At 41.8% G+C, this 27,086-nt stretch overlaps 1 protein-coding gene and 1 non-coding gene across 2 annotated transcripts in view; one reads left to right on the top strand and one right to left on the bottom strand.

Annotated features, from left to right (window-relative positions):
- PDCD1LG2 (programmed cell death 1 ligand 2) overlaps window positions 1-6,056 on the bottom strand; it is a 55,284-nt gene extending 49,228 nt beyond the window's left edge. Inside the window, exon 1 of the mRNA XM_039230869.1 lies at window positions 5,696-6,056. Coding sequence (XP_039086800.1) covers window positions 5,696-5,717 — 22 coding nt within the window. The 5' untranslated portion in view covers window positions 5,718-6,056. The remainder of the gene's footprint in view (window positions 1-5,695) is intronic.
- Window positions 6,057-23,027: 16,971 nt separating this feature from the next.
- LOC120231002 lies at window positions 23,028-23,190 on the top strand. Its single transcript, XR_005528230.1, has one exon. It is a non-coding gene; the product is annotated as a U1 spliceosomal RNA (small nuclear RNA).
- Window positions 23,191-27,086: the final 3,896 nt, after the last annotated feature.

The following is a 27,086-nucleotide window of genomic DNA, read 5'->3' as shown; positions in this document are numbered from 1 at the left end:
AAGGACGCCTGCCTCACCCAGCCCTGGCTGTAACTTCCCCTTCTTTCTTGCCCATCTAAGGGGACTTTCCTTGCATACTGCCTCCTTTGGCCAACACAGAGATAAATACTGCTATGAAGGTACTTTCCAACAAGCAGCTTCTTCCAGCTAGGGACAGTCTCTTCTGTGCAATGGATAAGAGTTCATGCTCTAAAGTCAAACACATCTGAGCTCAAGACCGGAGTCTAAAAATTATGAACCCCTAAGACCCCAGGCACTTTATAAACTCTTTGTGCCCCATGTTCCTGTAATGCCAATAATATTAACACCTACCTTAAGCCAGAATCTTGCATGTGTCATCTTAAACCTACTCATCTCTCATCTTGCAAATCCAGCCCATCCCCCACTCCTGTTAATTCTATGCTGGGAAACTTGTGGATGATGACTCTTCTTTGTACCACCTCACTTCCATCACCTTTATTCAGCATCTCATCATTCCGCTTTATACCATAGCAGAGCATCCTGCTCAAAATCTTTTGATGGCTCAGCATTTCACTGAGAATAAAATCCTCAGTCTGTCTAGTAGCCCAGGCAAGAGGGACTGCTGGCTTAAGCACTATGCTTTAACGGACCCAACAGTGGCCATGCTTCTGGTATTTGCAGAGCTGAGAGGATCCTCTGGAGCCCTTGACCCGCCCCCATTACCCACCTCAATCTGGGTTCTTGGGACTCTGGAGTTCTCTAAGTGGTCCTATGCCTGCTGCCAGGCCTACGGGGCTTCTTCCCCAGATCCATTCCCTCAAGAACAGATCTTGTTGCCAGTGTGCAACTCCCTACATCCAGAGACTTTCCTTGCTCTTTCTGATGAGACTGCCTTATGCAAAATCACACCACCAGCACTCCTCCAGCATTCCCAATTCTCCTTATCTCTCTTACTTTTTCAAAGCATGCATGACCATTTGACATCCCACATAATGTACTCATTTGTTATATTATCATCAGCTGTCTTCGATAATAATCTAATCACCAAAAAGACAGAGATGTTTGATTTGCTTAACACCTTTCAGTTCCTAGAACTGTGTCTGGCAGGAAAGTGGCACTCGGTTCATACTGGATGAATGAATTCTCCCTTTACCTGGCAGAAGGCTCTCCTGAGCGCTGAATAATCAAACGTGACCATGTCACTCCTGCTTACAAGACTCCAATAGCTTCTGTGATTTATTAGGTAAAGTTCTCCTGCGCATGGGCTACACAACTTTTTCTGATTTGGTCCTTCCTGCCTTAACCACAGGAGTAATGCAGGCACTTTCCATGACTAGGCCCTCACAGGTGCTCTTGAGATTCTCATCTCTCTTGTCTAATCTCCTTTTATTTTGTCCAATCTTATTTCCCCTCTATATCGGTTTTTAGGTTTTTACCAGAGCTCAAAGAAACTGTACTGGGTCACAAATATTTCCTTAAGTGGCCTTACATTCTTATGCACTCAACACAAGTAGATAAGCCTTTCCTAGCTGCTCCAAGCTGTTCCTCCTGCCTCAGTTGTTATCTGCTATTCACTACTGTTAGCACTGAACTCCTTCCTGGTATATTAATTTGTTACATATCTGTCTTTTGTGCTAGAACAAAAGCTCTTTGTACTGTATTAGGTCCTAATAACAATTTTCTTTATCTTTGTGTGTGTTTGTGTTTATGTGTGTCTGTGTGTTTTGTAAATGTTTATAACTGTTTATAACGGATAATGACTGTTCCCTGAAGGAACAGATGAATGAGTGCATGTGTGGCAGTACAACATCACACTCTAAGACTACTGGCCCCCAGGTGACTCCTTCTTCTGTTGTAGAAACAGAAGACCTAATTTGTTTAATAATTTTGTCCCCAAATAAAAGAAATTTTCATCAGTTTAAGTCACTCACAGTACAATGGGCTTCTAATGGGGTGGGGATGTCATCACCCCTGGAACTGCTTAAGCAAAGGTGTATGTTGAAGGAAGCCTTTCCACAAGAGGTGGACAGTTAAAAAAAAGATCTTTAGTAAGATTATTTAAAAGAATGTTCCCATAGGTACCTCAAGCTCCTCACCAACCACCCTCAAAATGCCAGTCTCTCTCAATAAGATCTTTGACCTCCTGGTTCCTTAGGGAAATGACATATTCTGAAAGAGCAGATTCTGAGAACCTTTAATATTAGGTAAGTTTGAACTCTTTTATATTCAGGCTGGTAAAGCCTGAAAGAATTTATTTGGAGAACTTATGGAGTGCACTACCCAAATTAATTTGCTCAGCATCACTTACAAAACATCCATATGTAAAGCACTCCTTTGGTCAAAAGAGCACAGAGATGACACTTCTCTGTGAGATGAAATGAATGTGTTCAAACAACCATGCTTTCCCTTCAGTCTCCCCTTTCAAAATTCACATTTGTTTTGGACAAAGTATCTAACTGTCCTGGACTGCGTGGCCATTCATTTTTATCTTAATTGTATATTCCTTATGTATGTGTTTGTGCTCAGGTTTTCACCAGGCAGAAGATGCTCAGTAGCCATCTGTACTAGGGCAAACTCCTCTCTAAGGAATACACTAGAACATGACTAGAAAAAAACATTTTCAAAAAAAGGAAAAACAAAAAAAGTAAAGAAAAAGGATTTTTCAATCAAATAATCAAGTTAGCTGAATTTTTAAACTTCTGGATAATTTTTAACGAACACTGGGTAATTCCCGACAACTCTGCCTATGGACATCCTGTAGTGGTTGGTCTAGTCATGGTATGAGATGGAACAGGACAGCAGAGGATACTAGATTCTAGAACATTTTTCTGTGGCCCTAAAAAGAGTCAGGAAGGGAGCTCTCAGTCACAAGATGCTCAGTCTTGAGAGAGAGAAGAAAGGCCACTCTTTATTTTTTTTAATTTTATATATTTATGTATTTATTTACTTACTTATTTTAGACCTTCAGAATCCATCATTTTTAATCTGGAGCAACTTAAAGTTTGTTTGTAATAAGGGCCACTCTTTTTAGATTGGTGAAGAGTCATGCTCAGAGTTATTTATTTATTTAATTTATTTTAGACCTTCAGAATCTCTCATTTTTAATTTGGAACAACTTAAAGTTTGTTTGTAATAAGGGCCACTCTTTTTAGATTGGTGAAGAGTCATGCTTAGAGGGCTCCCCTGGCCACTCGGGAAGCTGCTTCTCCCAATGGCATGGTGGAATGCTTTGAGCTAGGCATCAAGAGACATTAGTCAACTTAACGACAGTTCAAGTGTAACTTAAAGTGCATCTCAACTTTTTAGCCAGTGTATATGATACTCCCACTTTGTGCACGTCTTTAAATTAGGGAATCCATTCAAATCGAGGTGGGGAATCAAGATTAGGATTCATGTTAGAAAGGGTCCTTGCCCTCAAAGACATTATACCGCAGTCAGGACATTAAAAGTCTGCACACATGAAAAAGGGTAAGAAGTGATGTGAAAGATTTTTGCATGAAAATGCCCAAGCTGTGCAAGCTGCCTGGTGGAAGGATGCTTCTTGGGTTGAGTGGGATTTGGGGAGTTGGAGCTACTCTGGAGGTCCTGCAGAAGAGCTAGAAGTAAAATCACAGCTTCACAGACACAGGGCTTGTTGAGGACAATCAGGAACAGCATATCTAGACCAGAAATGCAGATGAGACATGTCAACGGCTTAATGCCAGTTAGAGCTTGTCAACGCGTGACAATCCCAAAGAAGTATGTACATGGTTTTGTTTTTTTTTTTTGTCTGTATAGAAATGAGGGAGTGAAATTGAATTCCAGTCACTCAATGAGAGGACCAAGATATTAATTCAGATGTTTGGTAAAGCTTCTGACCTAGGTTCAGAAAAGGGAAGAAAGGCAGAGGAAGGAAAAACTTGTTAGAGAACAATTCACAAACAATTGACAAAACAATTGACAAGTGATCAGCCATACAGGAAAGAAAGAGAAGCAACAGGTTGGCTGTGGTTTTGAAGCCTGGCAATCCAGACAATGCTGATGCCATTGCAGAGGGGTGGGTGGAGGAAAGATTAGATCAAGAGCTGAGTTTTACAGGGAATGCTGAGCTGACTAAAGACACGGGGACCATGAGGTGCAGGAGACAGGTGGAACCGTAGAGCAGGCTGTGACACGAAGAGGCCACGCTGCAGAAGCCTCACTGCAGGGGGACTTAAGTATGCCCCAGTTAAGTCACCTGGTATATCTGGACACTGCTATGTGGAATAAAAATGTCACACAACAATCTATGCGTTTCTATCCCATGCATCTTAAAGCAAGTCAACTTGGAAGCACGACCAGAAATACTCTCTGAGCTCATCTGCACTGCCTCCTTCTCAAATCAACCCCCAACTGCCCCATGTGTATTCCACAAATGCACAAACGACCCCCATCTGGGGATTCAGCTGTGGGTTCATCAGATCAAATCATTTCCAACTCAACAGGCACCCAGTGAGCGCCTGTGCATGATCGAGGCATTGTGCCAGGCACTTGGGATTCAGAGAACCTAAAAGTTGTGGTCCTTGCCCCCAAAGACTTCCAGGTGAACAGAAAGGCTCCTGTGAAGGAGGAATCTGGGGAGAACACACCTGGAGGCTGCAGGTAAGGAAGAGCTGCTGGTGGAGAGTTCAGGTAAGGAAGGCGCACAGACTACTTCTGAGAGGCAGGAGCAATATGGCTCATCCATTCATTGTCTCTTGGACTTGGAAGGGAGCTTGGAGAAAGTCCAGTCCACTGGCATTTGACTCCTGATACTAGATCTGATTACTGTTCACACTGAATATTCTTGCTGTGCATTGTGCACACTGTACTGTGCATAGAATTTCAGGGAGAGAAGGCTTCTTTACAGGCAATTTCACTCAAGCTGCTCACTTCACCCCTCTCCCACATGAAATCCATGGTCCTCTCTTTTCTACTCTTTGCACCTGGACAGTGAGCAATACTTAGCAATTAGTGTCTTTTCAGTTAGCTCATCTTGCTCTAATCATTTTATATAAAAAAGTCAGTCTTTTAGTAGGCCCCAAATAATCCCTTTTTTTAAACTAATGGTTGCTTGTATTTTTTTAAATGTTTTTTTATTTATTTTTGAGAGAGAGAGAGAGAGTGTGTGAGCAGGGGAGGGTCAGAGAGAGAGGGAGATACAGAATCTGAAACAGGCTCCAGGCTCTGAGCTGTCAGCACAGAGCCCGATGCGGGGCTCGAACCCACAAACCGTGAGATCACGACCTGAGCCGATGCTGGACACTTAACCGACTGAGCCACCCAGGCGCCCCTGGTTGCTTGTATTATAAATTAATTTAATTGTAGTTGGGTTTTTTGTTGTTTTTCTTTGTTTTAAACAGTTTATTCTTAGAGCAGAGCTTGTAAACGCAGATTAGCCTGGAATGTGGATTGCCTGCCAGAGGGATAATTACAGCCGGACATCTGATGTAAAACAAAACAAACAAGCAATTTTTAAAGTTCCATTAACCCTCCCTAAATTCTAAGCTGAGAGACAATCTCAAGATGATTAATTTTTTTTCCCACTGCACGTTTATTCTCTTCAGGGAAAAAAAAAAAAAAGTCCGCTCATAAAACTGCCCAACATGAGTGATACGTGGATGAGCGAGCTTGAGAGACAGCAAGATACGAGCTTGTTGGCGTGCCTGAGCATAACCGCCGAGGCAGACTTTCTCCTGCCTGCAGTGATGTGGAGTGAAAGTGTGCCCACACTTACCTGACGGTGGCGGTTTCATCATCCTCTGCAACACCAGTTCAGGGAGAAGACCCCAACCTACTGGATACTCGCATCAGAACTTGGGCCCAACCCGCAGGCAAAGACGTTAAAGGAAGGAAAACAAACAGTTGCTCCTGCGTCAGATTCAGTCTTAAAAGTCAAGTAAACAAACAGCCGAAACCAAACAAAACCAAAACAAACAAACAAAAAAAAAAAAAAAAAATGGAGGTTGCTCCCTAAGCCGCTACAACAAGCTGCAGCTCCGAGCCAGGACTCTTTGTGGCTGGCGGAGGGATATAGGAGGATGGGTCACAAAAGGCCGTCTTGTAAAGTACATTATGCAAGAGGAGAGAAGACATGTCTCCGTCTAGCTCAGGCTTCTTGTAACACGAGGGTAATTCACAACAAAATTAAGCCTGAGGAACTGCCTGAAGCTCAGCCTACTGAGAAGTTTTGGTTTCTCTTTCAAGCATTGCTCCTCCTCTGCCCTCAAGTGCCCCTTGCAATGCGTCCCTGGAGAAGCTGATGCGCTGTTTATTTAGCAGGAGGGAGGGAGAGACGAGACCAGCATGTTCTAGCTGCGGGCCAGGAACGTTTCGCAGGTGCCTTTGTTAGTCTCCTAGTGTTGTTGCAAGCAGTTAACCAGAGACTGGGTAGATTAAGATAGCAGACACTATGCTCACTGTTTTCCCACCTTTCTGGAAGCCAGGTGGGTGAAATCAGGTGTCACAGGGCCACACCCCCTCTAAAGGCTCCAGTCAAGAATGCTCTCTTGCTATTCCTTGCTTGTGATGGATTCTGGCAAGCCTTGGCCTTCTCCTGGGTTTGTAGTTGATCACTCCAATCTCTATGTCCATCTTCACATGACCTTCTCTTGTGTATCTTTGAGTGTCTTTTCCTCTTCTTAGAAGGACACCAACCATTGGATTAGTGCCCACCCTCATCCAAAATGACCTCATCTTAAGTAATCACTTCTGCAAATACCCTGCTTCAAATAAGTCACATTCTGAGGCTCCCGGTGGACATTAATATTTGGGGAAATTGTTTGACCCACTACAGGACTCCATTCTTGGACCAATGTGTGGTCTAGATACCATTAGGTCCATTTTACATATGAAGAAAGAGTCAAGGTCAAGCAACTCTTCCTCACTTGCATGGCTGAATTTGAACTCAGGCCTCTGTGGTCCCAGTACATGTGAGGCTCTCCAGCAGTGAGACTCAAACCAGGTGCAGAACAGGCCAGCTTGAGCACAAGACTGGATGACCAACCCATTCCTGCCGCCCCATTCCTTTGGGCTCATATGTGCGGGCTGAGCAGGGACAAGGCTCTGAGACGCACATAGGGTGTGTGTTCTTAGCCACATTTATCTAATATTTTCTTGTCCTCTTTCCACGCCTTGCCTTTAATTGATTTTCTTCTGAAAAAAGCAGACTTCTTTCTTCCTTGTTCTTTTAACTGCATCCATCACACAAGAAGTAATGAAATTTGTATTGGCTGCAAATGGAACTGGCCGCCTATTCTCAAGGATGAGCTGTGTCTTTGGGAAGCCAGCCTTCCTCTGGGGACCTGCTTCTCCACCTACAGCTCTGGGTATGTGGTTTCATGGGAGTTGCCTGCTCATACCTGACCTTCTCCAGTTACTGTGATAGTCTAAGGAAAGGGCATAGGTCCCCCGCGTGGCTCTCAGAGTTTAGTGTCTTCAGGATCCCCACACCACCCATCAGAGTTTCTGCCTGTCTTGAAGAGGGAGACACACTCCCCACTGTATCTCTCCCTCTGCTCTAAGCCCCCTCCCTCTATCCACTTTTTCTCTCCACTCCTCTGGGCTCTTGCTGAGCAACTGAGGTTTGGGGGGGAAAAAAGACCCATTTCAAACCAAAAGACAGCCTGGGAGTTTTGACAAAACTCCCAAATAAAACTCAAACTGGAATCTCAGCATACTTTTCCTACCTCAGAAATCCATATGTCTCAACGAAAACACCGGAAGGGTAGATACCAAAATGGTAACAGTGCGTTTCTGGGTGGAGGACTTGCAGGTGATGTTTTAGTTTCTTCTTGTGACTTCTATTTTTTTTCCTAAATAACTTGCCATGGACACAGATGACTTTTGTAAAGACGTGGAACTCAACATCAAAAATCAGTAATGAACAGTACAATTCAATTGCTAACCAAGAGCAACAAGAAAACAATTTAAGAACTTGGCCAAGGGCTTATGTTTGTTTCTAGTTCATTCAATTTAGTGTTGTTCTCTTTATCACAGAAGATCCCTGAGGCATAGCTGAATTGTGTTGTGTGTGTGTGTGTGTGTGCACGCTCATGCAGAATACAGACCTCTACCATGTTGCACTGATACTTGCTAATGGAAAATTAGAATGTAGGTCACAAATACTGCAATATGATAAGCAAAATAATGACCTCACCAGTGTCCACACCCAGTCTCCACGCCCCATCCATTTCATAGAAAGGAAAATTGAAGCAAAGAGAGACTGTTCTGCTTCACCAGGATCACCTTGTAAATGCAGGGCAGAATTCACTTCTATTCTTTCTCCTCCAGATATTTTCCTCCAAATGCAGTGTATATAATGTAATGTGATGTAAAGGTTCACGTAAAGTGCCTAGAAGAGTCCTTGTCCAATAGCGGGAGCTAAATCAGTGTTAACTGTTCCAGATCCAAACAACAAGTCCAACCATTCCCACCTTCCTTGGACTTACAGAGAAAAAATAAAAGAACCCAGCCTAAAGGTGAGAAAAAAGTGCACCTGGGGTTTTGGAGAAATGAGTAAAGACCAAGAGCTTAGGAAGGGGTAAGATTTCAAGGACCCAGCAGTTTATCTGGAATCAGCCATAGCAACATCCCCAAAGTCAGCAACCAAGGGTTTTGGTTTTTTTTAAATATAATTTATTGTCAAGTTGGCTAACATAGTGTACACAGTGTGCTCTTGCCTTTGGAAGTAGATTCCCATGATTCATCGCGTCTATACAATACCCAGTGCTCATCCCAACAAGTGCCTTCCTCAACACCCATCACCCATTATCCCCTCCCCGCACCCCCATCAACCCTCAGTTTGTTCTCTGTATTTAAGAGTCTCTTATGGTTTATCTCCCTCTCTATTTGAAACTATTTTTCCCCTTCACTTCCCCTATGGTCTTCTGTTAAGTTTCTTAAATTCCATATATGAGTGAAAATATATGACATCTTTCTCTGACTGACTTATTTCACTTAGCATAATACCCTCCAGTCCCATCCATGTTGTTGCAAATGGCAAGATTTCATTCTTTCTCATTGCTGAGTAGTATTCCATTGTATATATATACCACATCTTTATCATTCATCAGTTGATGGACATTTAAGCTCTTTCCATAATTTGGCTATTGTGGATAGTGCTGCTATAAACATTGGGGTACATATGCCTCTATGAATAGCACTCCTGTATCCTTTGGATAAGTTCCTAGCCATTGCTAGGATAAGTGCCATTGCTGGTTGTAAGGTAGTTCTATTTTTAATTTTTTGAGGAAACTCCACACTATTTTCCAGAGTAGCTGCACCAGTTTGCATTCCCACCAACAGTGCAAGAGGGTTCCCATTTCTCCACATCCTTACTAACATCTGTTGTTTCCTAGTTGTTAATTTTAGCCACTCTGACCAGTGTGAGGTGGTATCTCAATGTGGTTTTGATTTGCACTTCCCTGATGATGAGCGATGTTGAACATCTTCTGATGTGTCTGTTGGCCATCTGGATGTCTTCTTTGGGAAAATGTCTATTCATATCTCCTGCCCATTTCTTCACTGGATTATTTGTTTTTCAGGGGTTGAGTTTTGTAAGTTCTTTATAGATTTTGGATACTACTCCTTTATCTGATATGTCATTTGCAAATATCTTTTCCCATTCTGTCGGTTGCCTCTTGGTTTTGTTGATTGTTTCCTTTGCAGAAGCTTTTTCTCTCTTTTTATCTTGATGAGGCCCCAATAGTTCATTTTTGCTTTTAATTCTCTTGCCTTTGGAGATGTACTGGGCAAGAAACTGTTGCAGCTGCAGTCAAAGAGGTTGTTGCCTGCTTTCTCCTCCGGGTTTTTGATGGCTTTCTATCTTACATTTAGGTATGTCATCCATTTTGAGCTTATTTTTGTGTATAGTGTGAGAAAGTGGTCTGGTTTCATTTTTCTGCATTTTGCGGTCCAGGTCTCCCAGCACCATTTGCTTAAGAGACTGTTTTTTTCCCACTGGATGCTCTTTTCTGCTTTGTCAAAGAGTAGTTGGCCATACATTTGTGGGTCCAATACTGGGTTCTCTATTCTATTCTATTGGTCTATGTAATTATTTTTGTGCCAATACCATACTGTCTTGATAATTACAGCTTTGTAATACAGGCTGAAGTCCAGGATTATGATGCCTCTGGCTTTGGTTTTCTTTTTCAACAATACCTTTGCTATTGGGGTCTTTTGTGGTTCCATACAAATTTTAGGTTGTTTGTTCTAGCTCTGAGAAGAATGATGATGCTATTTCAACTGGGATTGCATTGAATGTGCAGATTGCATTGGATAGTATTGACATTTTAACAATATTTATCCTTCCAATTCATGAGCATGGAACATTTTCCCATTTCTTTGTGTTTCTTCAATTTCTTTCATAGGTTTTCTATGGTTTTCAGCACATAGATCTTTTACTTCTTTGAGCAACCAAGGTTGTGATGTGTATTGATGTGGAATATGATGAATGGCAATGATGGCTAGCCCCTTCTCTTGAAAATGGAGAAGGTCACAGGCAACTGTAGGCAGAGCGGGGGGCGGGGAGAAGACTACCTGGAGCACCCTGAAAACCAGCCTTCCTTGACCCATGATGAGTCCAGGGACTGGAGATTGGCCTCTAGTGACTCATCTGATCCCTGCTTGCTAAGGAAGGCCTTGCCTTAATGTGAGGAAAGAGAAGGTAGGGAAGGATGTTCTTGCCAGAGCGACAGAGATGGGTATTCGTTTTTAGAAGGAAAGAGGTCAAAGTTTAGCTCATTCCCTGAAAGCAACTCAGATAAAAGGGAAGTTTAAATTGAATGGGTTTATTTGAGCTACTGATGAAGTACTTTCCTGGTTCATCTCCCCCCAGGTGACTGGTAGGAAAGAAGCACCTGGGAAATAGCTCCTTGTGGAGAACAAAGTTATTGAAGTCACAAAGGTCAGATCTCAGTAAGGGGAATCTCAGAGGCTCAGGGCTGGGAAATGGAGGTGGAGAAGGCAGGGGTGGGAGAGGTTGAACTGGTCCATTAGCCTTTTTTTTTTTTTTAAGTTTATTTATTTATTTTGAGAAAGAAAGAGAGAGAGCTCATGCATGCAGGGGTGGGGGAGAGATGGGGGAGAGAAAGAATTCCAAGCAGGCTCCAGGCACTGTCAGTGCACAGTCTGATACAGGGCTTGAATTAACAAACCCTGAGATTAGGACCTGAGCTGAAATCAAGAGTCAGAAGCTTAACTTACTGAGCCACCCAGGCATCCCTCCACCAGCCTTTCTTTTTTTTCTTTCTTTTTTCTTTTTTAATTTTTTTATTTATTTCTAGGAGAGAGAGAGACAGCGTGAGCAGGGGAGGGTCAGAGAGAGAGGGAGTCACAGACTGAAACAGGCTCCAGGCTCTGAGCCGGCAGCCAGCACAGAGCCCGATGCGGGGCTCGAACCCACGAACCGCGAGATCATGACCTAAGCGAAAGTCGGATGCTCAACCGACTAAGCCACCCAGGCGCCCCTCCACCAGCCTTTCAAATTTAAAACACAAGAGAAAGATTCCAGAGACAAGGAGGACCTTCTTGGGTCCTGGAGGGAATATGTACTCTTCTCATCTTTGGGGAGAAGAAAGGGATGCTGGACACCCTGAAGTTTTAAAGTGCTCTTCATAAAATGTAACACCTGCTGCTTGCCTGGGGTTTCTGAAGGTGGGAGGTTCCCTAAAGTACCCCATTTCTGGGATGTCAGAAGGGCTGTGTGGTTGTTTTCAGGGATGGTGAAACTGAACGCACCCCTCATCCCAGGCCTTCCAGTCCTCAGTGACCATTAAAGACTCCATGGTTTCTGTGGCCTCAGGGGACACAGAAGTGGGATAAGCCACAGGCACAAAGGTCCTTGGCCATTATTAGATGCCTGTCACTGGCCTGAACCAGACCCAGCCTGGGGATATTTGTCTCTCCCACTCCAAGAGCTGAACCACATGTTTACCCTATTCCTGGCATAGGAGGAGACTGAAAAGGATGTGAGACTGGAATTTCAAGTGGAACTGGGCTCTAGCAGTTCCCCTAAATGTTAATTGTGGAGTTACTGTTTGACCTAGCATTCTACTCCTAGGCCATATAACCAAGAGAAATTGAAAATGTATGTCCATACAAAAATTGTACCCCAATGTTTATAGCAGCATTATTCATAATAGCCACCAATGGAAAGAACTCCACTGTTCAGCAGCCGATGAATGGATAAACACACTTGGTGTATCCATCCAGTGAAACAGAATTCAGCCTTACGAGCAAATGAAGTACTGATTCAGTCTACTGTGTGAAGCATGAACAGGGGAGGGACAGAGAGAGCGGGGGTAGTGGATCCAAGGCCAGCTCAGTGCTGACAGCAAACCCTGACAACATCACGCTCAGTGAAAGAAGCTGGTCACAAAAGACCACATAGTGTTTAAGTCCACAGATATGAACTGCCTTTAACAGACAACCCCTAGAGACAGAAGGTAGTTAACGGTTGCTGAGGACTCAGACTAGAAAGGGATATAGAGGTGTGACTGCTAAAGGGTATGGGGTTTCATTATGGGATGATGAAAATGTTTTAAAATTTATTGTATTTTAAAATTTATTGTTGCACAACTCTATTTATATACAAAAAAAATCATTGAATGATGTACTTTAAAGGGGTGGATTGTATGGCATACGAATTATATGTTAGAAAGTTGTTAAAAGAGCTGGAACTGAACAGAGTCATAAGTGACCTGGGAGATTGGACTGAGATACGATGAAGCTCACTCTCTACCCATCAGGCGGGGGGACAGGCAGGGAGGCAGAAGGCCTCTTTACCATGTAGCCCAGGCAAGCTCTTCAGAAGGAAGCAGCAGGGAAGAAAGACACAGCCCTGACTAGAATTCTGGTCCTCACTTCAGTCCCTTCTGCAGCCTGGCCTGTGGTTCCAGCGTCAGGCCTACCTAGGTAGCTGGTAGAATTGCCATTTTTTCTCAAGTGGCCTCCATTACAGAAGGCAGTTCTAATAACACAGAGGAGCAGAGGAACCTGAGATCCCCTTCCTGCTACATGCTGACACAGGCCTGACCTCATTTCCTGGGTAGACTGGGGGAAAGGACAAGGTAGAGCTAAGGAACTAAATTGTCTACATGCATCCCAATGTTTCTCCATTTTCTTGATCTTGGATCATCTCTGGGAAGACAGAGAGAGGCAAGAGTGTTGGCCCCAGACATCGAGTCCTGCCCTAAGATGAACCTGGTGTGGTCCCAGGAACTCAGGACTGAAGGATCCCCAGAACCAGCCTAAAATTCTGCACCCATTTCAGTGTGTGTGTTGGGGGTGGGTTTTTCCCACACTAATCAAGCAGTTCTTGGACACCAGCTGAGTGTCCTACAATTCAACTCAATTCAGAAACTATCTAACCAGAGGTAATATCAGATTCTACAGGTGGAGGGCTCAGTGATACAAGGCTGTCCCCACTTCACATTCCAGTCACAAGTCCCAACTATCACCTGTGCTTCTGCCTGACTAGCTACTTATTGGAGGGCCTCACCACCCCTCCTTGAGTTTGCGTAATTTCCTAGACAGGATCACAGACTTCAGGAAACCCATTTACTCACTAGATTACCAATTTATTACAAAGGATATTAAAAATACTAATCAACATCCAGATGAAGAGATACAAAGGGTGAGATATGAACAAAGGCCCTCCTGTCCTAAAGAGTTTGGGCCCAGCTCAGCGGCATGTGGAGGAATTCTGATGCCACAACCTTGGAAGCTCTTTGAACCTTTACATTTTCTTTTAATTAAAAAAAGAGTTTATTTATTTTTGAGAGAGACAGAGAAAGAGAGAATGCGAGGAGTGGGGGGAGCAGAGAGAGAGGGAGACACAGAATCTGAAGCAGGCTCCAGGCTCTGAGCTGTGAGCACAGGGCCTGACATGAGGCTCCAACCTACAAACCACAAGATCACGGCCTGAGCCAAAGTCAGACATTTAACCAACTAAGCCACCTAGACTCCATTTTGGTTTTTTATTGGCTTCATTCCATTGGTATGGTTGTTGGTTGAAATCATTGGCCATTGGTGACTGGTTTATCCTCTGACACCTCTCTCTTGCCAGGAGGTCAGGGAGTTAAAACTTCAAATTTCCACACCTCTAATCACTGGTTGGTTCCACTGCCAACCAGCTCTGAACTTAGGTGCATCCATGAGTCACCTCACTAACATAATAGAAACAACTTTGCAGCATTCATCACTCAGGAAATTCCAGCGGATTGAGGACCTCTGTATCAGAAACAGAAACCAAAGACCAAATGTGTATTTCTTTTAGAAATTATAGCATCACGTAGCCCTTTCATCCAGGAATTCCCTAACCACGATTCATCACGACTACAACAAGGTCCCAGGGTGGAATGGAGGAAGGAATCTTTCTCCTGAAGCCTGGACTAACATCCTTTGCCCTTTAAGATCTTTAGAAGGAGATTCAGTGCCTGGTTCACTGCAGGGAATATCTGAACTCAACCTCAGATAAAGGAAATAAGAAGTTCTCCCATTGACTCTCAGTTTCAACTCCGTTTAAAAAAAAAAAAGAAAGTGAAATGATTCATCTTTTCAAATGCAGTCAGAGACAGGAGAAGACAGCTGACTCATGTTTTGAGGAGACTGACCCGTATCAGTTTTTCCCAAACCTGGCTGCACATCAGAATCCCCTGGGGAACTTTAAAACATAGAGGTGCCTGGACACTCCCCCAGACCTTTTGATTAAAAATCTCCATGGTTGGGGTGCAGAGATATGCATTTTTTTGAAACTTAGATCAGGTGATTTCGATGTAATCAGCATGCCCTAATTGATGGCTCAGCATTAGAGAATCCCAAAGTTTGATTACTTTGTTCACCACCATCCTTGTGAAGAAAAGTGAGTAAAAGGGAGGAAAAGAGAGAACAACCTGTGCCCAACAAAAGTGGCTATTTCAATATGTGCCTTATATCTGTCTATGCTTCTTGGATTTTCCTTTGTAAGAAAAGCAGATATCAGGATCCTCAGTTTACCCTTGGGGGGGCGGTGTGAGTTACTTTCCTAACTCATGGCATATGAGGATTTATAAACCATAGTAATTGCAGAGGGGTGGCACTATGTGGAAAGTAGACAGAACGGTTGACACAGGCATAAAAGTTTTATCAGGCTCCACTCCCCACTAGCTGCTCTGAGGGATAGTGGCAAAATGCCTGAAGAAAGAGATGGAGTTTTGTAATGGTATTTTCTAACTTACATAGAAAGCCTAGTACTTCTTAGGATGCCTGGGTGGCTCAGTTGGTTGAGCGTCCAACTCTTGATTTCAGTTAAGGTCATGATCTCACATTTCATGAGTTTGAGCCCCACGTCGGGCTCTGTGCTGACAGTGCAGAGCCTGCTTGCGATTCTCTTTCTCCCTCCCTCTCTCTGCTCCTCCCCCACTTGCTCTCTCTTTCTCAAACTAAATAAATAAACATTAAAAAATTAAAAAAAGAAAGCCTAGTATTTCTTGAATTAAGTAATTAATATAAAATAGGGCCTGCTGGTGCCTTTTGCATAAATGACATGTTAAAAATTAGTGACTTCTTGGGGCACCTGGGTGGCTCAGTCGGTTAAGCATCCGACTTCAGCTCAGGTCATGATCTCACAGTTCACGGGTTCAAGCCCCGCGTTGGGCTCTGTGCTAATGGCTAGCTCAGAGCCTGGAGCCTGCTTCAAATTCTGTGTCTCCCTCTCTCTCTGACCCTCCCCTGCTCACGCTGTCTCTCTCTCTCTCAAAAATAAATAAAATATTTAAAAAAAAATTTGTGACTTCTTTATTTAATAAAATTTGTACTCTAAATGTGGTGCCAGATAAGGTAGAAAATGTAACACTAAAAATAAGTTAAGATGCAACCACTGCTTGCCCTATTACCCTGAAGTCAAAGGCCACATGGCTGTAATTTCTAGTTACTCACCCCACAAAGGATGTTGTTTAATTGAATAACGTTAAGTTCCTGGTGCTAGGGATGCAGAGATGCTCGAGACATTGTCTCTGCTTTCAGGAGCCCATGTCCAGTGGAGAGAATGACACATGAACAGAATTATTGTAGAGGGTGGTAAATGCAGGCACAGATAATGCCCAGCTCAGCTGCCTTCTAGCCTGTCTTGACAACTGGCCCATTGAGGGATCCAGGGGCCTGTCTCTCACCCTGACATAGGATGTTGGTGATGACAGCATAAGCGCCACAAGAGCAGTAGCTCCTAGGCCCATACATGGTATAGAGGGAGTAATACATTGTAAGTTGGGAGGTCTAAGAAGTCTTTCTTGTTTTATAAAAGAGGAAATTGAAGTTGAGAGGAGGTAAGTGAACAGGTGGCCAGTGAGCGGCTGAAGACCCTTCAGAGCAATAGAGGAAGTCCTACACTGATCACCCACCTGTCCATTCTCAGACGTCCCTGCAGATAAAGAGGAGGTGCCCTGTCCACGAGGCAGCACATGATCAGACACCTCTGCCCAACTCTCTGTTTCATCTTGTAGCAGTCCTGAGACCTTGAACAAATGATTTTCTCCCTTGGTACTGTTTCATTACCTGTAATACAGGGGTACATGTAAAATGTAGAATGTTGTGTAGATTAAATGGTTTGAGACATGGAGAGTGCTTAGAAGAGAGCCTGTCAGCATATAGTAAGTGCTCAATAAATGTTATTCACATGATTATTATGCCATTACCTGGTTGGTATGGTCAACCCAAGATTATATTCATAAAAATAGGATTAAAACCTAGCTCATTCTTTTCCCCTCAGAATTAAAATGTTTAAAGTTTAGTTTTTTAAGATTGCAAAATGACACATTATATCATTGTAAAATATATTTTTTTTTAAAAAAAGAGTAAAGATTACCCAAATAGTGCACCTGAGTGGCTCAGTTGATTGAGCATCCGACTCTTGATTTTGGCTGAGATCATAATCCCAGGGTCATGGGATCGGGTCTCATGTCGGACTTTGTGCGGAGTATGAAGCCTGCTTGAGATTCTCTTTCTCTTTCCCTCTCTCCCTCTCTCCTCCTCATGGCACTCTCTCTCTCTAAAAAGAAAATAATAATAATAATAAATTACATAAATAAATAAAGAAGATTACCCAAGTACTCACACCTGAGATATTCGCTAATATTTTGGTGAGCGTAATTTTCTATAGCCTCTGGATACATATATATACATGTGTGTACACACACACACACACACATATATACCCACTATATATATGAATGCAATTTTAATAAATGCCACTATATTAAGATGCTGTTCATTGAACTGCTTTTATTACTCATCAAAATTGCCATGGGCATCCTTCCATGTCAACAATTATAGATCCCATGATTACTTGTAAAGACTGATGAGTATTTCACTGCATTGTTACGCAATAATTTATTTAAGCCATCACTATTGATAGCCACTTGGGTTATTTCCAGTATTGCTGATATTACAAAACAATGGAACCATAAATGACCCCACCTATGTGTGTGTATGACATGGGCCCCTGTCTGATTATTTCCTTGGAAAAATCTGCTGTAAGTGGTCTCTCGGCATCAAAGCGTATATCGCTGAAGACACATGTCCCAATAGAGTAACACATATCATGGAAAAACAGACTGGCCAGACATCTGGTTTGACAGCACTTACAGGAATGTGGCTTTTGCCACAACAGAGGACCTAGTTCTCTAGGGAGTTCAAGTGGGCCATCAGTGAGTCTGTAGGAGGGCAAATATTGGGAGGCAGTCCCTGCCCACAAGTTTCTAACATGTTCCTATGCCAGCAGGTAATTTTTCAGGCCCGAGAAGGGGCTCAGTAGGAGAATTTACTGACCTCGTTTGGCCACCAGTGCCATACAATTTCTTTGAATATCTGGCCTTTCCAGGAAATCAGACTAGGGAAGTTCATTTGGTTGAAAAACGTAACTTAAATTTTGAGGAACCTGAGGGTATAATGTCCAAGGGTATTTTGCTCCAATCATGTTTGGGGAAGACGTTTCCTAGCCCCAAGCTTTCTTTATCACCTGGCCAGCAATCCTGGGCATTTTCCTTAGCAAACAGAGTGGGGACGTAGAGTAAGAAGCATGAGTGGTGGTCATGAGATTCAGCACCTTATACTGGCCAGAGAGTAGTGAAAGATGAGTTGAGTACGGAAAAGAAATGGACATGGCCTGGACTACATCAAGACTTGGCCAGTTCAGATGGGCTCTTCTAATAGGTGGATGAAGGTGAGAAAGCACCTGGTGCTTCACCTTAAACCCGAGGTCCACCATTCCACACTTCACTCCAGTTCTCTTTCCTGACATCCTCGGATGAGTGGGGCATTCCATCACACAGGCGTGGCACGGGAGAGGAGTGATTGGGAAGAACTGGTAGAATGAGCAGTCTACTCCTACTTGTAGTAATTCCTACCAAAGAGGAAAGCAGTGATGTAAGCTAACCTTTACGGAGTTGTAAATATTGGCAGGGCAGTTCCAAGTGCTTTAGGTGTATTAACCCATTAACTCTCACAACAACCCTAGAAGGCAGGTTCACTCATTGGTCTCATTTTATAAACATAGAAACTGGGGTACTGAGAGGGTAGACAATTTTGCTTAAGGACATACTGAGTAAATGGGAGAACTGAGATTTAACCCCCATAGTCTAGCTCCAAGGTTCTTTTATTTATTATTGTTCTCTTTTGTGTTTGTAATAGTGAGCATCTCTGATTCTATCTTCAACCAGACACTCCTGAAATAATCAGAATATGTATGTTTGTGTGTGTGTGTATATATATATAGATATAGATAGATAGATAGATAGATGGATGAGGGATAACATTAGAGAAACCAATGGGAGTTCTTGAGCCTGTTTAAGTGTATCAAACCTGATAAATAAAAAGGGGATTGAATGGAGCCCCTCTTGGCCTGGGATTATAAAAGAGAACAGCATCTTTAGGGACAGAACCATGGGAATTCTAGTGTCAGGAATCGTGACATTATCTGACAGTGACCCACTTTGTGTTAAAAGTAGGGGGTATGTGGACATTTTTGCTTCTACTCTTTGTCAGCTCTAGTTCCTTTACTTTTCCCCTCCTATTCTCTCTATCCCTTCTTCATAAGCTTCAGCTACTTTGTGTCCAACAGACGTATGTATTATCGATCTCTCTTGCAGACAAACACTCTGATGTGTGTATATCTATATATCTTTGTATCATCTACCTATGTATATGTGCATATATATTTCATACATACAAATTTATCTCTATAAAATTGTTAATTTTCTAAAAATATTAAGTAATCAAATTTAACAAAGTGTTTACTCCATATGCCTCAGGTGATTAAATTATGACCTTAATGCTCAATAGAACAGGAGAGCAGTGGAGTCAGATGAGGTACCAAAGGCTGCCAAAGGCCCAGCCAGACACCTGAGCCATGACATGATACTAAGGATGAAGAGACATACATTCTGGGGTAAGTGACCAAGAAGAGTGGACCTAGTTAGCAAACTGAGGTGTGCTGGCTAGGAAGTAAGGAAACTGGGCTAGCCAGTAGGGCTGAAGAGAGGGAGCAATAAATTTCCAATATGGATACAATGGCCAACATATTCATTTCCTGTTCATATCCCCACCAGGACAGCCAATGCCTCTTGTCCCCTAACAAGCTGAAGGATCACCATGGTGCTTTAATTTGCCAAAAACTGACTTGCAAAAGACATTTGCTACATCTTTTCAATAGATGTCTCTATGCGCATGTGTGTGTATGACATTATTCATTTCCAGTAACTTCTTGAAGTTCAAACCAGAGCATTCTTATAACCATCCTGACTTTGAGGAAGTAGTCTTCTGTCTTACTTCCCTCTCTCCGCGTTCACCCCTTGCCTTGGTTCCCCAATTTTAACTCCTCTCTTTATAGCCACCAAATTTGAAGCTTCCCTGACTGTCCACAGAATTCCCCAGTGTCTCCCTTTCATTTAATTCAGGAGAAATATCAAAGAGAAGCTTCTTTCTGAGCTTCACAACCTACATTTATAAATTGTTTTTAGTAGCACTTTGGGTCTTATGGATCCACTTTCTTTAGAAGGCCCAACTGTCTTCCCAATTGACTATCCAGAAATACCAAACCTCTTGAGGAACAATATTTGTTCTTTTTAAAATTTTTATTTATTTTTGAGAGACAGAGCATGAGTGGGGGAGGGGCAGAGAGAGAGGGAAACAGATTTCAAAGCGGTTTCAGGCTCTGAGCTGTCAGTACAGAACCCAACGTGGGGCTCAAACTCAAGAACCATGAGATCATGACCTGAGCTGCAGTGGGATGCTTAACTGACTGAGCCACCCAGAGGCCCCAACAATATTTGTTCTCTCTGAGCAATACAATGAATCACTTTTGGAACAAAGAATGATCTATATTCCAGGACTGTAGAATTTACAGAACATCCAGAGAGAATTTAAAGCTGGTCACAAGGCTCTCTAACTTATCTGTACAACAAATAAGTACAAATGAAAAGTGGGTCAAGAAAGGAGAAAGAAGCCCAACCAGAGTCTCCTCTCCTCCCCGGGCACAAGCCAGGATTACATGCTCCCTGTCGGAATACACAGGCTTGCTGTGGGTGAGTTATCATCTGCCTTTTTTTAAATTTTTTTTTTATTTCTAGGAGAGAGAGAGACAGTGTGAGCAGGGAAGGGTCAGAGAGAGAGGGAGTCACAGACTGAAACAGGCTCCAGGCTCTGAGCTGGCAGTCAGCACAGAGCCCGACGTGGGGCCCGAACCCACGAACCGCGAGATCATGACCTAAGCAAAAGTCGGACGCTCAACCGACTAAGCCACCCAGGCGCCCCTCATCTGCCTTTTTCCAGAAAAGACCTTGACACCCATCACCTGACTGTTCTCCCTGCTTCCATGCCCCTACATTGCAGCAAAAATGATCTCATAACACAAGCAGGATCAATCATTCGCCTACTTAAAATCTTCAACTTCCCACTGCATTTAGAATGAAAACCAAACTCCTTATCACGCACTCAAAGTCCTGCATGGCTAGCTTTCCAATTTCATCTTGTGCCCTTCTTCCTCCCTCCCTTGCTACTCCCTGTCACTGTGGCCTCCTTTCTATCCCCTGATCATGTCAAGCTCAGTCCCACCTCAAAGCTTTTGTGCAAATTGTACCTCCTGCTGGAAGTACAACAACTTTTGTGAGGCTCAGTTTAAATATTACCTTTTCAGAGAAATGCCTGCCCTATTCATTATCTGTAAAGTCAGTTCATGACTCTTAAATTTTACCTTGGTCTTTTTACTTTTTTAAGTCTATCCACCTTATTTTGAATGGGGAGGGAGAGGCAGAGAGAGAGGGAGAAAGAGAATCCCAAGCAGGCTCTGCGCTGTCAGTGTGGAATCAAATGTGGGGCTCAAATCCATGAATCATGGAATCATTACCTGAGCAGAGATCGAGTCAGACATTTAACTAACTGAGCCATCCAGGCGCCCCCTACCTTGGTCTCTTATTTACTGGTATTGTCGCACTGATGTAGTCATTTATTTGTTTATTATGTATCTCCTCCTTCAGCCCCAGACCCTCATCTAGAGTGTGAGTTCCACCAGGCAGGAGCCATGTCTGTTTTGTTCTTTCCTATATCTTCTGTATCTAGCTCAAAGCTTGCCAGGCAGTAATTACTCATTAAATATCAGCTGAAAGAAAAAGTAAAATCTGCTCTAAGCTTTCCAATCCAACATTGGACAGTTAAACAATTAATAATACTTCTAAGGCTGGGCAGCAAAACAAACAGCTTCCCACTTGAGGAAACACAACTACTTTGGCATTAAGATCAAAGGGAAATCTTTCCTAGAGTTCCTTAGAAAGCATGTTATGTAACAATGTGAAGAATGTCCTCATTGATATTTTTAGATTATATTCAATGACCAGTTTCAAAAAGTGTTTTGTTAAAACAGCCTCAATGGAGGCCAATGACATTATAGCTATTTTAATTTAAGGTAGTCTTTTCTTGCTGGGGCACCAATACTAATGTGGTCTTGATGTTCAGCTGAAGCCAACACTGATATCGTTCCCTTCAAAGTCATATACTCCTCTTTTTCCATCTAGATTATATGGCCCAGCCTCCCTTGCAACTGGGTATGATCATGTGATTGAGTTCTAACCAACAGAATGGGAGAGAGGAAATTATGTGCATTGTTTCCAAACTTGGCTCATAAAAACCTTCCACTGGATTCCTCTATATTCTCCTAGTTTAACAAGCTGTATGGAGAACCCCTAAGGAAACCTTAGAAACTACGTACGGAATATAACAGAGCCATCATCCATCTGAGTCCTCGAATGACTAATCACAGAGCAGACTGCCTACCTAAATAGATACAGACTCTGTCCTTTTGTTTATAAAAATTTTACTCCATGACTATGGACAGAACATACATATTCTTCTACCAACTCATATTCAGCATTTGCAATGTGCTTGAACTTTATTATACATATTAACTCAGGTAATTATCCTAATAGCTCTCTTGAGTCAGGTACTATCACTGGCTCCATTACACACATCAAGGAAGAAAGAAGTTCAGTAACTTAACCAAGGTCAAAAAAACAGGAAGCGGCAAATCCAGAATTCAAACTCCAACAGCCTAACTCTACAGTCCCTGCTCTCAATCACTCTACTATCTTATTTTCTAATAGAGTTTTATTAAATTCTTTGTTGATATAGGTGCTAACTAACTAACTAACTAAAGCCAAACTTCAGTCTTCAGCCATGTTTGTGATTCCTGTATCCACTGGAAATACTTAACACTTGGCATGAATTATTGTGGGTCACTAAAACACTGTCTCTCAACCACTGTTTGGTACATATAAGTGTAATCTTGGATGTAAACTACCTCTGGGTTTCTTCCTTTTGTTTCTTCAGTTTTTTACAGGGAGATGGAGACAGAGATAAGATTTTATGAGTCAGTGGCGAGGAAAGATGATGGAGTAGAAAAACACAGGTTGTTTTCCCACCTGGACAATGATTACAGTGGCAAAATCTGTCTAATACAACTATTCTAGAACTCTGGAATCCATTGAAGACTTGCAATTTCCAGGAGAAGGCATGGTAAATTGCAGTTAGTTTTGATACATTTCATACTTACCTGGCAGGGGAGATACCATGATCATGAAGGTGGTTTTCCCAGGGTGAGTCTTATCCATTGCACTCTGGATGTGCTGATCCTTGCAATTTCCCCAAATGTGGGAAGCTCGACTGCATATTTGTGGTATTGGGGGACTGAATTCATGCTTTCCCCTGTAAAAAAAATTTTTTTGATACATTTCACCTCATAGTACAACAGCAGCTGCCCATCTCCCAACCCCAGTCCTGTGGCAGGAAGCTAGTTATGCACATATTCCTGGAGTAGCCCATACACAGTTTGCAGGAGCCAGGACAGGCAAAAAAGACTCTATTCTCCAAATACTGAGGATCTGTGCTCTGATCACTGATCGCTGCATCTGACCACAGAGGTGCAGACAAAGAGGCAGTGGCCATTTTTGTTGTACCTCTTCGCATTGCTGCAATCCCCTCCCCCTCCAACTGAAGTGACTTCCAGGGGACTTAAAGGGTCAAAGCCCTTTTTCTTACCATCCCCTCAAACTTCACATTTTTCTCTTTTTTCCCTTTGTGGAACCAGACAACAAAGACTAGGACATTTATAACTGCAGATATGGGGAAAATTTTAAAGTGACTCCATGTGGCCAGGGAAAGGAATAGGTTCAGAGTAGACCCGAGAAGACCTTAAGTTTACATTTTAGTTATCCTTGGCACAGAGAAAGACTACAGCAATAACAACAACAACAAAATAAAAACAGTGTACAAAACCATAACAAAACAGCAAACTCTAGGGAATACAGAGAATCTTATTTGCAGTTACCACATTATTAGATTCAAATGTCTTACTTTCTACAAAAACAACAAAAAATAAGGCATACAAAGAAACAGGAAAGTATGGTACATTTGAAGGAAAAAAAATCAACAGAAACTATCCCTGAAAAAGACTTGATGGCAGATATACTAGAGAAAGACTCTAAAACAAGTATGTTAAAAGTGCACAAAGAACTAAAGGATGATATGGAGGAAGTCAAGAAAATGATGTATGAACAAAATAGAAAGATCAATAAGAAGGTAGAAAACTGAAAAAAGAAACCCAAAAGAAATTCTGGAGCACAAAAGTACAATACCTGAAGTGAAAAAATTCACTAGAGGGATTCATAGGCAGATTTGAATGGGCAGAAGAAAGAACCAGTGAACTTGAAGATAAGACAATGGAAATTATCTAGTCTGAGGAACAGAAAGAAAAGACATTGAAGAAAAGTAAACAGAGCTTAAGTGACCTGTGGGACACCATCAGGTAAGCCAGAACATATGTCATGTGAGTTCCAGAATGACAAGAGACTGAAAAAGAGGCAGAGAGAATATCTGAAGAAATAATAGCTGAAAACTTCCAAAATTTGATCAAAGACATGAATATAAACAGCCAAAAAGCTCAATGAACTTTTAGTTTTGAACTTAGACAGACATATAGGTCAGTGGGACAGAACAGAGAACCCGGAAATAAACCCTCAACATACATGATGAAATGATTTCTGACAAGCTTGCCAAGACCATTCAGTAAATAAAGGACAATCTTTTTAATAAGTAGTCCTGGGAAACTAGATATCCAGATGTAAAACAACAAATCTGAATCATTATCTAACACCATATACAAAAATTAACTAAAGATGTAACAAAGACCCAAATGTAAGAACTAAAATAATAAAACCCCTAGAATAAAACATAAGGCAAAAACTTTATGAGATTGGATTTGTCTTGAATATGACACCAAAGGCACAAGGAACAAAAGAAAATATAGACAGATTGACTTCATGAAAAATTTTAAGTTTTGCACATCAAAAGACAATGTAAATATTGTAAGAAAGCAACCAATAGAATGGGAGAAGCTATTTGCAAATCATATATCTGATAAGGGATTGATATCCAGAACTCCTAATAGTCAACAACAATAAAAGCCTGATTAAAAATTGGCAAAGGGTTTGAACTGACATTTCTACAAAGAAGATACATGAATGGCCAGTTAGCATGTGAAAAGATGTTCAACATCACTAATCATTGGGCAAATGCAAATTGAAACCATAATGAGATACCACCTTACATCCTAGAGTGGCTACTGCCAAAACAAACAAAAAACAACAACCACAACAACAAAAAACCCCAGAAGGAAACATGTTGGTGAGGATGTATAGAAATTGTTTCTATTTGTTTATTGTTTATTGGGAATGTAAAATGAAATAGTGCAACCACTGTGGGAACCAATATGTCAATTCCTCAAAAAATTACCATATGACCCAGCAATTCTAGTTTTGGGTATATACACAGAAAATAATTGAACACAGAGTCTCAAATGTGTATACACTGAGTGTATACATTCAGTGGAATATTATTCAACCTTAAAAAGAAAAGAAATTCTGACATATGCTGCAACCTGGATAAACCTTAAAAACATTATGCTAAGTGGGGTGCCGAGGTGGGTTAGTTGGTAAAGCATTCAACTCTTGATTTCAGCTCACGCCACGATCTCACATTTCATGGGCTTGAGCCCTACATTGGGATCTGCACTGAGCATGGAGCCTACTTGGGATTCTCTTTCTCTCTCTCTCTCTGCCCCTTCCCTGCTTGTGCTCATGCTCTCTTTCTCAAAATAAACATTTATTTAAAAAAATGCCAAGTGAAATAAGCCAGCCACAAAAAGACAAATACTGTATGATTCCACATATATGAAATATTTTAGAGTAATCAAAATCATAGAGACAGAAAATAGATTGGTGGTTGCCAGGGACAAGGGGAAGTGGGGAATAGACAGTTATTGTTTCATGGGTATAGAATGTCAATTTTTAAGGTGAAAAGAGCTATGGAGATGGATGGTGGTGATAGTTGCACAACATGAATGCATTTAATACTACTTAACTATGCACTTAAAAATGGTTAAGATGATAAATTTTATGTTATGTGTATTTTACAATTAAAAAAAAGAAATAGCATCATGGAAAAAAAAAAGATTGCAGGAGCTAGGGTGAGTATCTGTTGGTGAGGGTAGGAAGATGAGCTTGAAATGATACTCACCAAGAGATTATCTGCACAGTAGAGAAATAAACTCATTTATTTGTCTTAATCTAGCAAATCCATGTACCACAGCTTGGAAAAGATTTGAAACACAGCCCTATAGGATCTTTTCATCCTTGAATCAGTATAATGATTTCATTGAGTTAACACATATACAAAAAGTCCGACTGCTATTGTAAATTTTGATGATGTATCAGATATGAAGCCCAGACCCTACCAGATATCCTTCTGTGTGGCACTGCCTCAAACCACTACCTTGTCATCATGATGACTCTAACGGGATGTTGCTTGTTCAGTGGAGTAAGGGGCTGGTTGGTGAGTTTGAGCCCCATGTCAGGCTCTGTGCTAAGAGCCTGCTTGGGGTTCTCTGTCTCCTCCGCCCCCACTTCCTCACTCTTTCTCTCTCAAAATAAACACTTTTTTAAAAAACTAAAAATACTTTTTATGACATGATACGCAAAAAATTAATTCCAGAAGGACTGCAGATCTAAATGTGAAAAAATAACAGTAGACATTTTAAAAGAAACCATTGAAAGTGGTCTTCAAGACCTTGGAGTAGGCAAAGTTTGCTTAAATGGGACCCACAAAAAAATAAAGGGAAAAACTGGTAAATAGGGCTATGTAAAATTTTAAGAGCCTTATGTTCATCAAAAGACCCTCCCTAAGAGAAAGAATAGGAAACACACAGAGTGAAAAATTATCTGACAAAGGACTTACATGTAGAATATAAGAGTTCTTAAAAATCAATCATAGATAACTTAATAAAAAATGAACAAAACACAAAAAAAAAACCCTTCGTGGAAGTTGATGGACACGAAGCTGATAAACATGAAAAAGAGCTCAATTCCATTAGTCATCAGGACAATGCAAATGAAAACCATATTTTATATGTCTACAGATTTACCAGAATGTCTAAAATAAAAGCAACGAAATGTCAGATGTTGGTGAGAAAGTGAAGTTCTCATACACTGATGCTGGAAATGCAAAAGTGGTACATTTCCCAACATTTCCACACTATGCCCCAGAAATCC

This window comes from Hyaena hyaena, unplaced genomic scaffold (assembly GCF_003009895.1).
Source record: "Hyaena hyaena isolate Hyena2069 unplaced genomic scaffold, ASM300989v1 scaffold_51, whole genome shotgun sequence".
NCBI lineage: Eukaryota > Metazoa > Chordata > Mammalia > Carnivora > Hyaenidae > Hyaena > Hyaena hyaena.
This window is presented reverse-complemented; position numbering and strand designations above follow the sequence as displayed.